Consider the following 14,738-nt stretch of genomic DNA (forward strand, 5'->3'; position numbering starts at 1 on the left):
TCCAAGATGGCCGACTTCTATATGGCCACCATGGTCACCACCCATCTTGAGGAGTTTGCCCCCTCACATATACTAATGTGCCACAAACAGGACTTTGATATCACCAACCATTCCCATTTTATTACGGTGTATCCATATAAATGGCCCACCCTGTACACAAAACTGAATAATAAAATGACAATGAAAATGACAATTTCTACTGAATCACTGTATTGCGACACCATCGTTATCATAGGGATGTATTATGGTAGGAGTGTATCTTAAGTTACTCTGTGATCACCACCACTACAGGAGACAAGGTAAAGTTTTCAATGAGAACATAAATACCTAAACATATTGCTGAAGTGCCAGCCAAGGCATTGTTCATTAAACTTAAGCCTTGCAAATTCCTGATTTTGTATTTATAACATTTCTGTTTTCCTTCATTGAAAAACTAGACCTTCTTCCTGATGAATCATTAAGTGGGTAAAATAAAGAGCACCTTCAGTTAATCACATTCACCCTGACTGGAAGTGAAGCTACTTCAGTTAAAAAAAAGCTGTTTTGTTCTTAGTAAAATGTTGCACGTGTAACGTGCCTGCTGTTACATAAAACATGCTTTTCATTACCATATTTTCGCCACACTAGAGAAAAAGAATTGAACAGCTATTCCAAACATTTCCTGACATGACACATAAAAGCACTGTGTCAGAAATGCTCCAGACTCATAATCACCAGCAACTGAACACCAAAATAAATAAATAAATAACTAACTAACCGGTAGAAAGGTGGAAACAGAGTACTGGGGAAATCATAGAAATAGTTGTGCAACAATGAAAAACAAGTTTAAACCAAGCGCGCTGTCTGACTTTGAACATTGTGTAGGCAGGGGGACCTGCAGCTGTCCAGTCATCGAACAAGCACTCAGGACAGGTACAAACAATTGGCTTTAGTAAGAAACGCTAAATATGAATATGTATTTGAATTTGTGTCCAAGGACAATCCAAAGGGCACCTTTAAGATATGGTTATAGAAGCTCTCTAGTGCCATGTCTTATTTGAACTGAAATGTTTTTCTTCATGTTAATGTAGGTTTGTAGTCTGCAAGTGTATTATAGTGCAAAAATTAAATCTTATCACGACAGCGTATCAGTACACACTCAATGTTCAGAAAATCTCAGCATTCAGGTGAAACTCATTTTATAAAAGTCTCTAATGAATGTTATGCTCAATTTGCAAGATCCCAAGCAGGCTCAGTAGGTGAAAGAAATCGCCAGCTTAAACAAACTGAAACAAACCTTTTCTCTGGTACTAAACCATATATATACAGGAACTGAGCCCATCCGGAGACAATTGAGAGACTTTAGCGCAGTGGATGTTATCAAGTATTTTCAGTAACGCTTTGGAATCTGAACCAGGTCAACGAGGGGTCTTTAAATGTTAAAAACTGTGGAAAAAAAACAGCATAAAAAAAAAAAAAGAGCAGTGAGTGAATAGTTCCTGTGGACTGAGTCATTCTGCTCTTCGGGGAAATGAGCTGACTTGAGAATATGGCAGGATGGCAGCATGCATGGACTGCAGGCAAAGGACTCTGCCTCTTTCTCTATCTACCAACCACCACCAATCTTTTTTTTTTTTTTTACAGTGCTGTTGATATGGTGTTTTGCATTACGCAATAGTGCTGCCCCTCCCATCCTCTGAAAATCAGCACATTCCCTCTCTCACATCCCTTTCTCTACCTCTCTCTCCCTCCCTCCCTCCCTCCCTCACTTGTCCTGATATTAATGACACAGCTATCTGAGGCAGCGGCAGTTCCCCTGCGCTCTTTCCCTCCTGCAGACTGCACTCATACACATGCACACACTCTCTTACACCAAATAAGATACTGGACACACATCCACACACTTACACGGGACATCTGCAGGCACACACACATACACACACATACAAAAACACTACTATACACTCCAAGTTCATATCAGAGGCAGCCACAGACGCTTTCTCTTTACACACACTTATTTAAAAATCTCACAGAAGGATGAGGACAATTGGACTTTGCGTTTGTGCTGGTCTCCTGCTTACAGGCACCTTATTACTCAGAATCAGCCAGGCAGCAGACTTTCCTGGTAACTCTCACCAGCGATGGGACTCTAGAGGATCCTACCATTTGGGATTTGAGTCTGGTACTCCCAGTTCTTGCCCTGTCAAACTTAGACCTATGGGCCAGTGTGGGAGCTCTGGGGCAGAGGACGGGGAGGACTGCCCTTACCAGATCACTCTGCCTCCCCTCACCATCCAGCTGCCCAAGCAGTTCAGGCTGCTGGAGAAGACGATGAAGGAGCTGCAGAGCCTGAAGGAGGTAGTGAACAAGCTGAAAAGCGGGTGCCAGGAGTGCCGTGGGGCACGGGGCAGCGGAGTTTTTGGACACCAGCAGGCAGACCAGATCCCGATTCAGGGGGATGCCGGGGAAAAAGTGACGGGGCAGGAGGTGCAAGGTGGATCCAGCCAAGAGGAGAGGGGAGATGGGATGGTTCCTGGAGCTACTGTGGATGCCGCAAGACCGGGTTCAATTTTTGGGAAACCTGCTCCGAGCCAAAACATGCAGGAGATGCAGGTAAGAGGCAAAGTTAACACTTACAGGAAAAGATATAAGACTGAACCAAGGAATAAATCATTTACCTTACAAATACACTTGGTTGAGCTCAAATTTATCATTTATTCACCTTGATCTAAAATTGTTTTGGTATAGTTCAATACAGCGTGCATTTTCTGCTACATCTGTAGAGCACAGAGGTGTGTACAACATGTGAAATAGTAGCACTGCACCATTTCCTCTGTTTCCTCTGTTCCATTAAAACCCTGCAAATTGTCAGAAAGCCAGATCTTTAGAAGCTTTGTGAAAGTGTTAGGGGACACTGATATGAAGCGCGTTTCATGCTTCCAGTCAGATGCGCCCAGCTGGAATGCAAACTGACCAGATGTCAAAAGACACGCAAAGTCCTACCTGGCGCCACTCCGCCAGGGAAAATTTCTGGTACAATAAGCAGGGTGGGAAAATCGGAGTTAGACACCAGCCCAGTGACAGTAAATTTCTGCCGTCTGGTAAGCTTATTGACTCTCACAGCCACTTTGGCAGACAGCCAATCGTAACGCAGACTTTGTTTCCATTCTAAAATTCAAATTGGCTGGTGAAACAATGAAGGAGGCTGGTGACTTCGGTAATCTGCCTGCTTTGTAGTGCGTGCCAAAAATAATTTCCTTCACGCTTGCTCTGGCCTTTCTCAGGTGAAGCTGAATAGGATGTCAGCCAGCCTGCGCAATGCCAGGAACCAAATCTCAGCTCTGCAGGGTCGACTGGAGGGAATCAACCTTCTTAACATGGAGAATGTACAGGCTATAGTGGACAGGCGGGTGGAGAACATCACCGGAGTGGTCAACAAGCTCAGCTCCAGCTGTACCACCGAATGTCCAGCCCAGACTGGCCCTCAGTGTAAGCTTACTTTTATTAAGATAATTAATAATAATAATATTCTCTACATTGTTATACTTACCCTCCATTCCTTTGGTCCTGTTATTTTTCATCTGATCTTGTGATCTGCCCTCTCCATCTTCCCAGTGACAAGGGCTTTCAGTTAAAAGAGAATGTGTTTTTCTGTTATGTTTTATTCTGTTATATCTTTGCCATTTCATGTTTCGCCCCCCTTTTCTCTTCTGTTCTTCTCATACATTTTTGTAATCCTTCTGAGCATGATCAAGAGTGCACTTTTCAATTTTTTATTTCCTAAAAAAAAGATGTTATTATTGTAATAAAACCCTGTTGGTTAAATAAGTTTAGCAGTTCAGGGTTGCAGGGGGATATATTTTCTGGCATAGGCTATATTCAATCATTCCTGAGTGGACATTATAATCAACTTCAAAAATAATCAGAGTCAGGGTGTTTACTTTCACCCAACAAGACCTTTCTTCCTTGGAAATGAAAAGTGAAATCTATGTTGCCAGTGTCCTTGTCAACCACACTCACTGGTCTGTTGCAACATCTCTCCTCCATTACTGATATGAAGAATATTATATATTTAGGTGTAGTCTAGATTTGAGAAATGGAATTTTCCATCATCTTAATGCGTACCAAAAGGTTACTGTATTCATTACATTACTGGAGTGGAGTGGCTGGTTCAGAGTAGCCAGTGCACAAATGGACAGAGTGAAATAGCTTTAAGTTGAGCACATACTGCACTGGAGTGAAGCAATAGAACTTGGTTCAAAGTGAGAATTCACTTTAACTCTTACATAACTAACCGAAGTGACCCCTCACTACTCTCCATACGCACAAACTCAAAAAGGGAAGGCAGAAAAAGACCCACACTTGAAAGTAGGAATGCACACATAGTGAAACTCTGGGCCGATACACATCGACAGTGAAATGCTTTAAAGGGTAACAGCATCACGCTATCTTTGAACAATTAGCCAGCATGAAATTGATTCGAGCAAAATAGATGAATATCACTGACACCAGTAGATGCTGTTGTACTTGGAGATATCAGCCAACAAACCAACACTAGCTGATATCGATATTTTGCAGATTAATCTGTGCTTCCCTGCTTGGAAGTTTTATGACCGTTTAAACAAGCCTGCGATATTGTATCTAGAAACAGTGGGGGTTGCAGACTAGCTAAGCAAAACAAATACCCCACTTTACATTGATGTAAAAGCTATTTTGGATGCGAGCACAGTAGAAATGCAGGGCACTTTCAGAAAGCAAATACTATCCAGTACTTCACTATGAATGTTACACTATATTGGGGCTTTTATGTAGAAAACAGATGTGAGCTTATTTCTAAGCAGATTAGCTGGAACAGTGGTGTGAAGGGAATCCCATCCCTTTCTCTTCTGTTTGCTTCTCCAACTTGCTTCTTTCTCCATCAAACCTGATCATTTTCCCCCTCCCTTATGCATTTATCCTCAAAGCATCTATACCCTCTCCTCATTTTTCCTCTATTTCATATTTCTTTTTCTATTGCCCTACCTCTTACTGTCTCCCCCTCTTTAATTCTCTTTCCTAGTCCCTTCTCTCTGCTTCCCTCCCTGCCTCCTTCTGGAGGTCATGCTCTTGGATGCTCATTACTGCATAAAAAGACAAGCGCTCATTATCTCTTGCCAATACCACAAGTAATAATGAAGGCGGCTTTCCTGACACTACAGTAGTCACAGATGGCACCCAGGGTCAGTAGCACTTGTCTTTCTACATCTATCTGCTTTGTTCAGGTCAAGAACTGGATAAGCATCCGACTTCAGCTCAGGAGACCGTGCCTAATGGTGTCTGAATTCCATCCAAATGTAGCAGAAAAGAAACAGCTGCTGTTACTGAGGAAAGCGACCAATACGTTGTGTTAGGGTGTTTCACAAGATCACTCAAATTAGAAATCGCGATAAAAAGTTACTCCAAAAGTTGCTAAATGAACATCTTTTAGAATTTTTCTTGTCTTAAAACTTTCAAACCAGATGCTGATCATGTTCCTCTGCGAGCTCCTAATGGGCAGAGTAAAACAGACTTTCACTGATAAGAGTTTCCTGGTTATTTACCACAATGTCAAAAGTGTTTAGTGAAGCAAAAAATAAACTATCTAGCATTTTAACTAAAGCTACATAAGGCATTTCTGGCAGGTTAAAAAACTGCTGTAGGCCTTTTACACAAACTGCACTGACAAATTTTAAAAAATGCCAACTTTGTGAGGACCGTAACCATCATTTAACCCAATGTAGAATTGCAATTTCACCATTAATAGGGAGTAAAACTACATTTGTCAAGATGCTGTTATCACTCTAAGTGCTCTAAGCGTTCATTTTCGCTCATTTCGCCAATTTCCATTTTTGCAACGAGCACTGATCTTCACTTTCACTCCTGCAGGAAGCATAGAAATTCATGTCCCTGTTCAGCTACATTAACTCAATCATACAAAATGAGAATAGATGTTCAGTCCTCCATCAAGAACTGCTCGTTTGGAAATTTGGTGTCGGGCAACTTCATAAGGGAAGCACAGTTTTTTTTAGTTTCTTTCCATCAAAACTGAAGTAGTATAAGCAGTAGTATGCTATCGCTTTCGATACACATTTCCTCAGTTGACATGAGGCATACTTCTTGATAATAATTGTCTTCCTTTTATGAGAATCTCTTGTGTGGTCTGAAGTCAAACAGGCAAAGCGCCAAGAGTCAAATCAGTCTGTCAAAATGTCATCTATAAAAAGCATGTCAGTCAATATGGCGTGGGACTCATCAGCCTATGTCAGTCGACTTGCCAGTCAAAAAAGTGAGTAAGAAAGAAGAAGAATGGGGAAACTTTGCTCTGGTAAAATTGTTTGAACTTTCCCCTCAGAGCAAAACAACATATGAGTCATGTTCCAGTGCTTTGTCTGACTTCTCACTGCTGTGGGATTTGCGGGGAAAAGTCATGACATAGGCTAAAATTGCTGCTTCGATGAGTTTACAGGGCCTTCGTTGTCAAGGTTAGAATAGTAATGTGGGTACCAGGCTTTTACCTCACGCTGTTTCTCTGCTGTCCACAAACAACAACTCAGAAATGAGTACATCCCCTAGCGGGCTTTGTCCTTTTACTGTAAACATACACTGTTTTGGGATCATTTTCAGAAATGACACATATCACTTTCCTTGTCCCAGACCAATTAGCTATTAATTTTCCTCAACAGTCACATAGACAGCCCATCAGCCAAGAGTTTTTCAGGAACGAGTAAGTGGCTGATATTAGAGTTATTTAGGTCAGGCACATTGCCAGACGTACTGAGATGGAGATCACTCTTGTCTGTCTCGGGACACTGACTGCCCAGTCAGATAGATGGGGACAAATAGAAAAGAAGATGTAAAGTGGCGACACTGCAGTCAGACGCTGAAAGTGAGTGTGACACTGAAAGAATTTACGGGTCAATTCTTTTGTTGCCAAATGCCGACCGAGCTGTTAAGGTGACAAGGATACATTTCAACCTTGCGATCGACTCCCATATGGAGTGATTTACCATCTGCAGCTATTTTGCACTTGAAGCATTCAAGTGTAATGTTGTCAGAAAACGAAGTTGCTTATTTAGAGAGCAAAATAAATGTTTGTGCTCCATCTGCTAGTTCAGTTCCTTTTAAAATAGAAATACAACTATCTACAGCAACATGCATTTTTCATTCTACAAACACTGTTCACTCCCTACACCTGTTTTCCTTCCTATACCAGTACTACTGCTGGGGTATGAGCACCGCCTACCCCAGCACTATTATAATCTACTGCACCTCTAGAGAGATTAAGGACTATGAGAACATTGTATCATCAATGGAGCGCATCTAACACTCAAAAGGAGTCCAACATGCTGCCTGCCCAGTGTCAGGACAATTTAGACCCAAGGTGCCAGTGTGCATGGAGGGGGTATGGCTCTCTAATCCAGATTTACACTTTCCCACGTTTTAACAAGACTGTTCCATTCACTTCCAAAATCCTAACTGACAGGAGTCTTTGGACCTTGGTTTTGGATTGATTCGGTAGCCTGCAATGCGACACAAGGGATGGGAGGAAAAGGTAGACGAATAAGTGGCCAGGTAAAAAAAAAGTGCTCAGAATGCATTGAAGGTATACAAAATGGACCTGTGTTGTAGCACGTGGGGAGATTAGAGGAATTTATCCCCTGGCAGAGGCTGTTTCTTCAATGGTTCTAAATACTATATTTCAGATAAGCATGGATATATTGTGAAATACATATTTCACAATCAGCTTGTTTTTAATGTTATTTTATACATAATAAATGGTTAGGGGAAGATGTCTGACAGGCAAAAAGAATGTGGTGAAGGGGTGTTTTTGTGTTTGAATGCATTCCTCTTAAATGAAGGCAGGGATGAGAAATTCCACACTGGATTTCCTACTAACCTATCTCATTTTCTTTTCTCCAGCCTTCCTCAGCCTCAGGGCCTGTTTCTATTACTGTCTCAGGGAACAATGCCAGACCAAAGTGAAAATATTACTGAATATCATCCAGTAACATCTGCTTATAACTACTCTCCCTTCTCTCTTTCTCACTGCCACCCATGCAGTCATCTTAGCCCCTCGGGACTGTTCAGACTACAATGTGCTGGAAGTGAGGAGGAACGGTATATATCGTGTGACACCTGACGCTCGCAATGGGACGTTTGAGGTATTCTGTGACATGGAGTCCTTCGGAGGTGGCTGGACTGTGATACAGCAACGCCTCAATGGGTCCATCAGCTTCAACCGCACCTGGGCTGAGTATAAGAAAGGCTTTGGGAACCTCAGGTTAGTTATTTTCTTTACCCCTCCTCCCCCACAATTGGGCATTCCTCTGATAATTTACGACAAAGCATGCTCAGCATATCCAGGATATCTTTTCCTTATCTTGCTTCACTTATTCAAACATCAGCAATCAGCCCAATCAGCCACGCAACGGTGGTTATGAACTGCATAAGTAAACCCAGAGCTTTCCAATATATGAACGCATTCACTCAAATTAGTGTTTAGATGTGTATATACTACAGTGGTTGCCTTATTCTTTCACCTGGAGGCCTAGATGTCTGAGAGCCATGTTCCCCAACAATATATTAAGGCTAATAGAACAATAAAATGGTTTATTGTTCTATGGTCTGCAGCGAAGGTAAAAGAAAGTGAAGGAACAACGTTGCTTTTAAGAATCTAGATTTATTACTGAGGTTCATCGAGTAAAGAAAAAGATCCTAGATGCCTAGATCCTTTTGAAAAACCTTTAGGCCCTCTTACTATCTGTGCACCAAGGTCTAAGCGATCCTCCAGGAATGGTGATCCTATTTTCCAAGGATCTGATTGGTCAGTAGATGGTGATTTCATACATGTGGACCTCTTATCTTGACCATAACCTGTTGTGGAGCAGGTTAGGTCTGCAGCACAAGTTACCATGGTGATAGTAAGACTCAAACTGCTTTTGCAATACTGAAAACACAGGATTAAACTCAAAGTTACCAGACGTTAAGCCCAAAAACTGCTTCTTAGTACAGGAATCTGTCCAGTTATTGTTTACAGTCTGAATCTGAATGTGTATAAACCTTTTAAAAACCCAATAAAAGGCTTAATCCATACACTTTTCCCATAGAAATAGCATTAGCTGTCAGAAGCAACAGATAAAAGAAACAAAAACATCCCCTTTTGAAAGACATTCTTAGAATAACGAAATGTGCCACGCATCATGTGTATCAGTGAAGCCTTAAGCTAGTGAGAGCAAGGTTCTTTGTTCACAGAGAAGCTTCAAAGTTTACGCTGCCAGCTTGCAACCAAACTCCTTACATAATGTATCTGGTTGCAAATGCAACGACTGACACTGAAAACTCTTTTTAATGTCATGTGACATAGTGACATTAAGCAGGTCCAGCCAAGGTTGGACAACTTTTTTAATTAGCATGCATTGTTATATGTCAAGCCTGTATCATTTTAAGTCAGCACTACACACTACTGCATTAAGTCAAACTCAACTATTTTCTGGACCCTCATTACACTAGAGCCTACCACATGCTCATCTAACTAGCTGCAAGCTATACAGTTTGAAAGAATACACAAAAACAAGCAGTTTGTTCAATGTATTTATTTTTTTGTCTTGCTAGTAGGAAATTGTTCATCTATACTGTTCTTTTACCAGTGAATTAGAGCTCATTTAATGTCATGTGCTACAGAATACTTTTACCAAAACCTGAGAGAGTCTAATCCCTCAGTACTTAGGAGCTAATGATGCACACCTGTTCTCTATATCACTGTTTGTTCAACACCTGTTTTCATTATCAGTGATTGATTATCATGCATAAAACTAAGGGGATGTATAGAGATATTTAAAAAAGATCAGAACTTTTTCCTGTGTGTTTTGGTCTTTGGTCCACATGATAACACTGTGAGTCTGCCATATTTGTAGTGCTGTTGTATGTACAGGAAGGACTGTTATACCCAAAGTATTCAAAGTGGAAAACCCAAGTGCTGCATTCCATCATGCATTGCGTTGAAGTAAAAGAGACAGAGTAAAGAAACAAAAGAAAGCAGAACACTAAATAAACTGCCACAAAGTATTTAGATTCATCAACTTGAGGAATTACACTCTGTTCAATGCACTTATCAGAAATATGCACATTATTAGTCACTTATCTAACCGATGTTGATCTATTCTGCTCTAACTGTGTGACAGCGTTGATGTAACAAGACAGAGAAAATGAGGCAAATATTATCAGAAGCCATTTTTCCATTTTGTTATTGGGCTCGCTATTTAGCTTTCTACATAAAACTCCTTATACAGGGAGTAGAGAGTAGTGAATGATCACAAGTACAAAAACAACATTTTTGGCTCATAAGGCCAACAAGAGTTTATGGCTTTGAGGTCAGGGTAATGCTGCCTGTTGGTTTGGCATGCTCTTAAACCCCATTCATTTCATTTTTATCTTTTTGTGCAGACTTATTTACTTAGCAAATGAAGGAGAAAAGGCACCATTTTCAAAAGAAGACTCAAGTTACATGTGGACTAGGCCTTAGGGAAATGATGACCACAGTAGATGATCTGACCCCATTTCAACTGATCATAAAGTTGCAGATATAAAACAAATTATTCAAAACAACCTTCTGAGCATGTCTGAATATCCAGCATTAAACTCCCACTAAAAGAATGTCTCCTCTCCTCCTCTCCTGTTTTCCTCTATTGGAGTACACATGCATTTTGCTAAAAAAAATTGAAATTCTAACATAGTATGTGAGCTTTATATATATATATATATATATATATATATATATATATATATATATATATATATATATATATATATATATCAGCATGCCTCATTTTGTTCCTTTCTATCCTGCAGAGGTGAGTTCTGGCTGGGCAATGACCATATCCATTTGCTGACAAAAGCAAAAGATATGATTCTGCGTATCGAGCTAGAGGACTTTGAGGGTGTCCGGGAATATGCAAAGTATGATCAGTTCTATGTGGCCAATGAGTACCTACGCTACCGTCTGTCTGTCAGTGGATACAGGTACAGGGTTCACTTCTGCACATGCAATATTTCTCACTCTCAGTTGCTGCTAGAACACCTTAAACTGGAACAGCACACCTTATATATCAATGTCTCATTACAGTGGGACGGCTGGGAACGCCCTCAGTTTCAACAAGCACTTCAACCACGACCAGAAGTTCTTCTCCACACCCGACCGCGACAACGACATGTACCCCTCTGGGAACTGCGGCGGCTACTACAGCTCCGGCTGGTGGTTTGACGCCTGCATGTCTGCCAACCTCAACGGGAAGTACTATCACAAGCGATACAAGGGAGTCAGGAACGGGATCTTCTGGGGAACGTGGCACAACATGTCGACCGAGTACTACCCCACCAACTACAGGCAGGCTTTTAAAACTGTCAAAATGATGATACGGCCCAAGAACTATGGTCCTTAAAAGGACAGGTAAATATTGGTGAGTGCAGTCATGCAGGCAAAGACAAAGAAAATGGAAGAGCAAGTACATAAGGACTCAAACACACATACACTCACTAGTAGTCATGCATTTACACATTTACACATGCGTACGTGTGCACATAGGACTATAAGTAGTTTGGTGCATTAATGATAACAATAATTGTGAAAAATTTAAGTGTGCTATTACTTTTCCACTCTAGTGAGTATGGCCTTCAAAATGTTGGATTAAAATGATGATAATAAAGGACAATGGACTATGAACAATGATGGACTAATAAAATTCTTTTTAAAAAAAAAAAAAAAAAAAACTCCCATGCAGTGTAGGCCAGCCTCCTACGTGGGCCATAACATTAAATTGAGGGTTACCAGAAGAGATTTTTTCACTGGTCTTTGACATTTTTTTTTCTCTTTCTGTCCTGCTGCCTCCTGCCATAAACCCAGCATAGAAACACAGCACAGCACATACTAGTAGTAAAAACTAATGAGCTATCACTTTCTCTGCTGTAAATGATTTTGTAATTAACAGCAGCCACCCAAGTGAGGTATACGAGAGCTGATGATACAGTTTTGAGTGGGTCCGATAATCATTACGAAAGACTTCAAGCTGGAGAGTCAAACTGTTAGAAAAATTACAGTCAGTAATAAATGTATAGCTTTACTTGGCCCTTCTCTGGCATTTATCTCACTGCTCTCAGGCAGCTTGCCGATTTATCATTACCCCATACCACAGAAGACATCCCAGTATAAATACGCAGCATCCAATAAATTTCTATTGAGTCATGTATGTGTGTGCATTCTGCATTATTGATGTTTAACTAGAGTCTTCTTGAGAGCAGCCACGAAGCAGGACATTGCAGTGAGGAAAAAAAATGTGTTTCCAAGCTTTGGATGCACCGAATTACTGCACACTTCTCTATGCCATAATCTGTAAAATCTTCTTCTTGTACAATACTGCTATCTAATGTTAGGAAACTGTATAGCACCATTTATTTCATTTTATACACACTGTAAATGGGAAGGATTGGGGAAAGAAATGCTTCACTATGAGGATGTGTATAGTATTTATTTTACTTTGAGAGGTATGATAGCTTTTATATGATACAATGGTCATGCAGTACAGAGTCTAATGATTGATGACATTTGAGTAATGACAAGGACTAGGCATAATTGTGATCATTCATAGTAAGTATCTGCATAAATTGGAATTCTTTGTGTATCAGATTGATCTTTTCTATCATTCATATTCAGCTGTTGTGCCAATAGATATGCAATTTTTATATTGGGGAAAAAAAATTAAATTAATATTCCATGGCTGTGTTGCACATTTCAATGTTCGGTCGGTTTAAAATCCTTTTCATGCCTGCTCCACTTGTGTACTGGAATCGCCTTTCAAACGAATGTATACAAAAAATGTATACAAGTTTCGCATGAGTGTCTTTGAAAGTGTCTGCCGTCTAGTGTCCGAGGCTGAATGAGGCTTGTAAAAATGCAGGATGAGGTGCTGCATGCCCATAACAAATGGGTTTATGAGGTGTTGAACCAATAAAGCCACTAAATAAAAGGCAGATTTCATATTGGCTTCGCAGAAGATGATAAAACTGTGGGACTGTGACTTTACTGTCTGTTTACTGTCTGTGATGATAAAGTTAATAAAAGTGTTGTGCTCATTCACAGGATGACTCCTAAATATTCACTTTTTTTCACACTTAATGTTTATGACAAACACTTTAACGCACATTATGTATGTGCAATACTTTGTTATCAGAAATTAAACTGCAAAAGAATGGAGGAAATAATAGTCCTGAACATTAGCCTTGTGCAAATACATGCATCTATATCATATCTGATACTATTTTCTTTTCTTTTGAATCATGGCAGTTAAATCTGCCACTATAACTATCAAATAGGGATGTGTCTGTGAAGGTTCTCAGTCATCCAGGTCATCGTAGTCAAAGGAGCTTGCAAAGAAAAGCGTCTGGACGTCCAGACGCTTTTCTTTGCAAGCTCCTTTGACTATCAAATAGGGATGTTTGTCTTTCTGAAAACAATTTAAAAATGCCATTCACAAAATAACAACATAACAATGCACATGATTGTTACCTCATCTAAACACTGGGAGGCAGGACTAGCAGAGACCACAATGGAGGCTGAGGGCTGCTTTTCTGGGAGTGAAGCATCGGGTGCAACGGCCACTAGAGGGGTGTCCTCCTCCATTCCCTTATCCTCATCTTGCTCTTCCACTTCAACTTCTGCACTCTGAGGCCTGCATTCTGTCTCCTCCTGGGATGGATTCACTAGTGATTGGATCAAAACATAATAATATTGAGGACAGAAACACACTAAACAAACATTAGTATCCTACAGGCTGCGTGGGACAGGAATCCGAAAATATGTAAATATTTGTTGCACACAGTTTCAACATTTAATGGCCTTCCCTATGCTTGCTTACCAATAAATAAAACATAAGACTAAAAGTGGGCAGCACAGCGGTGCAGTGGCTAGCACTGTTGTCTCACAGTGACCTGTCCAGGGTGTACCCCGCCTCTTGCCCTATGATAGCTGCCATCGGCTCCAGCCCCACCGCGACTCCGAGAAGGATCAGCGGAAGAGGGTGGATGGATGATTAGAAGTTTTGTATGTGCGGAACACACCGAATTAGACATGCAAAAGCCTGCTTTTATTCTGAAGGATTACGCTTCCGCCGGTGAACACCGGAAATCAAAATCAATAAATATTATTTTTAAACGTAGATCCCACAAAGTAATTCGTGAGCACTGTCCTAAACATATTCAGAAAATTTTAAGATCATGTATATTATTAGACCTGTAAACGTCACACGGAAAGCGTACCTTTTCGAAAAACGCAAAAAGACCAAATTATGACAGCTTATCGGCTATAACTGGTGCTAAGCGGCTCCAGCTTAGTTTCTGCTTCTAAATTCTGCTAAGGCACACGAGAAGGCCATAAAAATAGAAAAAAAATGGGCTAATGTGATACGAAAAGGTGTATACAACATAACAATACAGCACAAGTGTACAACAAGTGTGTTGTTCATTTAAAGCATGCAGAAACTTACTTATTAGCCAGTTTACTTGCTGTGTCCGGTTTTTTGGTGTTTGTTAGATAAACAAGGAAACACATTCCTTATTGTTATATCTCTGGAGTCTTCGCAGGCCTTTAAAATTAAAAAAAAAAAAAAAATTTCACAGCCAATCTCAGCAAAACCCAATCACCGACTTTTCACTTTCCTGGTGTGTTGTGGTTACCATAACAACGACGCTAT

General features: G+C 40.5%; 2 protein-coding genes across 3 annotated transcripts in view; one reads left to right on the forward strand and one right to left on the reverse strand.

The window, feature by feature from the left end:
- The window catches only part of ccdc146 (coiled-coil domain containing 146), a 67,512-nt gene extending 52,780 nt beyond the window's left edge, over window positions 1–14,732 (reverse strand). Inside the window, exons 1-2 of one of the 2 annotated variants that reach the window (XM_004560900.5) lie at window positions 14,532–14,732; window positions 13,556–13,749 (exon numbers count right to left, since the gene is read on the reverse strand). In XM_004560900.5, the coding sequence (XP_004560957.1) occupies window positions 13,556–13,749; window position 14,532 (195 nt within the window). In that variant the 5' untranslated portion in view covers window positions 14,533–14,732. Of the gene's footprint in view, window positions 1–13,555; window positions 13,750–13,904; window positions 14,055–14,531 lie in introns of those variants that run through there. The other variant, XM_004560901.6, reaches the window with a different exon arrangement.
- On the forward strand, window positions 1,770–13,126 carry fgl2a (fibrinogen-like 2a). The gene is made up of 5 exons (XM_004560899.6): window positions 1,770–2,592; window positions 3,264–3,468; window positions 8,059–8,278; window positions 10,846–11,016; window positions 11,120–13,126. Exons 1-5 carry the CDS (start codon window positions 2,017–2,019, stop codon window positions 11,433–11,435), a joined length of 1,488 nt encoding a protein of 495 aa, XP_004560956.5. The 5' UTR covers window positions 1,770–2,016; the 3' UTR covers window positions 11,436–13,126.
- Window positions 14,733–14,738: the final 6 nt, after the last annotated feature.

Source organism: Maylandia zebra, linkage group LG17, assembly GCF_041146795.1.
Source record: "Maylandia zebra isolate NMK-2024a linkage group LG17, Mzebra_GT3a, whole genome shotgun sequence".
In the NCBI taxonomy this organism is placed as follows: domain Eukaryota; kingdom Metazoa; phylum Chordata; class Actinopteri; order Cichliformes; family Cichlidae; genus Maylandia; species Maylandia zebra.

What these genes read in the sequence shown, in the direction of transcription:
- fgl2a (XM_004560899.6), top strand. Translation starts at nt 2,017, where the DNA reads ATGAGGACAATTGGACTTTGCGTTTGTGCTGGTCTCCTGCTTACAGGC. An exon ending in AAAACATGCAGGAGATGCAG is followed by an intron (nt 2,593 to 3,263) that starts GTAAGAGGCAAA and finishes GGCCTTTCTCAG; the next exon opens with GTGAAGCTGAATAGGATGTC. An exon ending in CTGTCTGTCAGTGGATACAG is followed by an intron (nt 11,017 to 11,119) that starts GTACAGGGTTCA and finishes GTCTCATTACAG; the next exon opens with TGGGACGGCTGGGAACGCCC.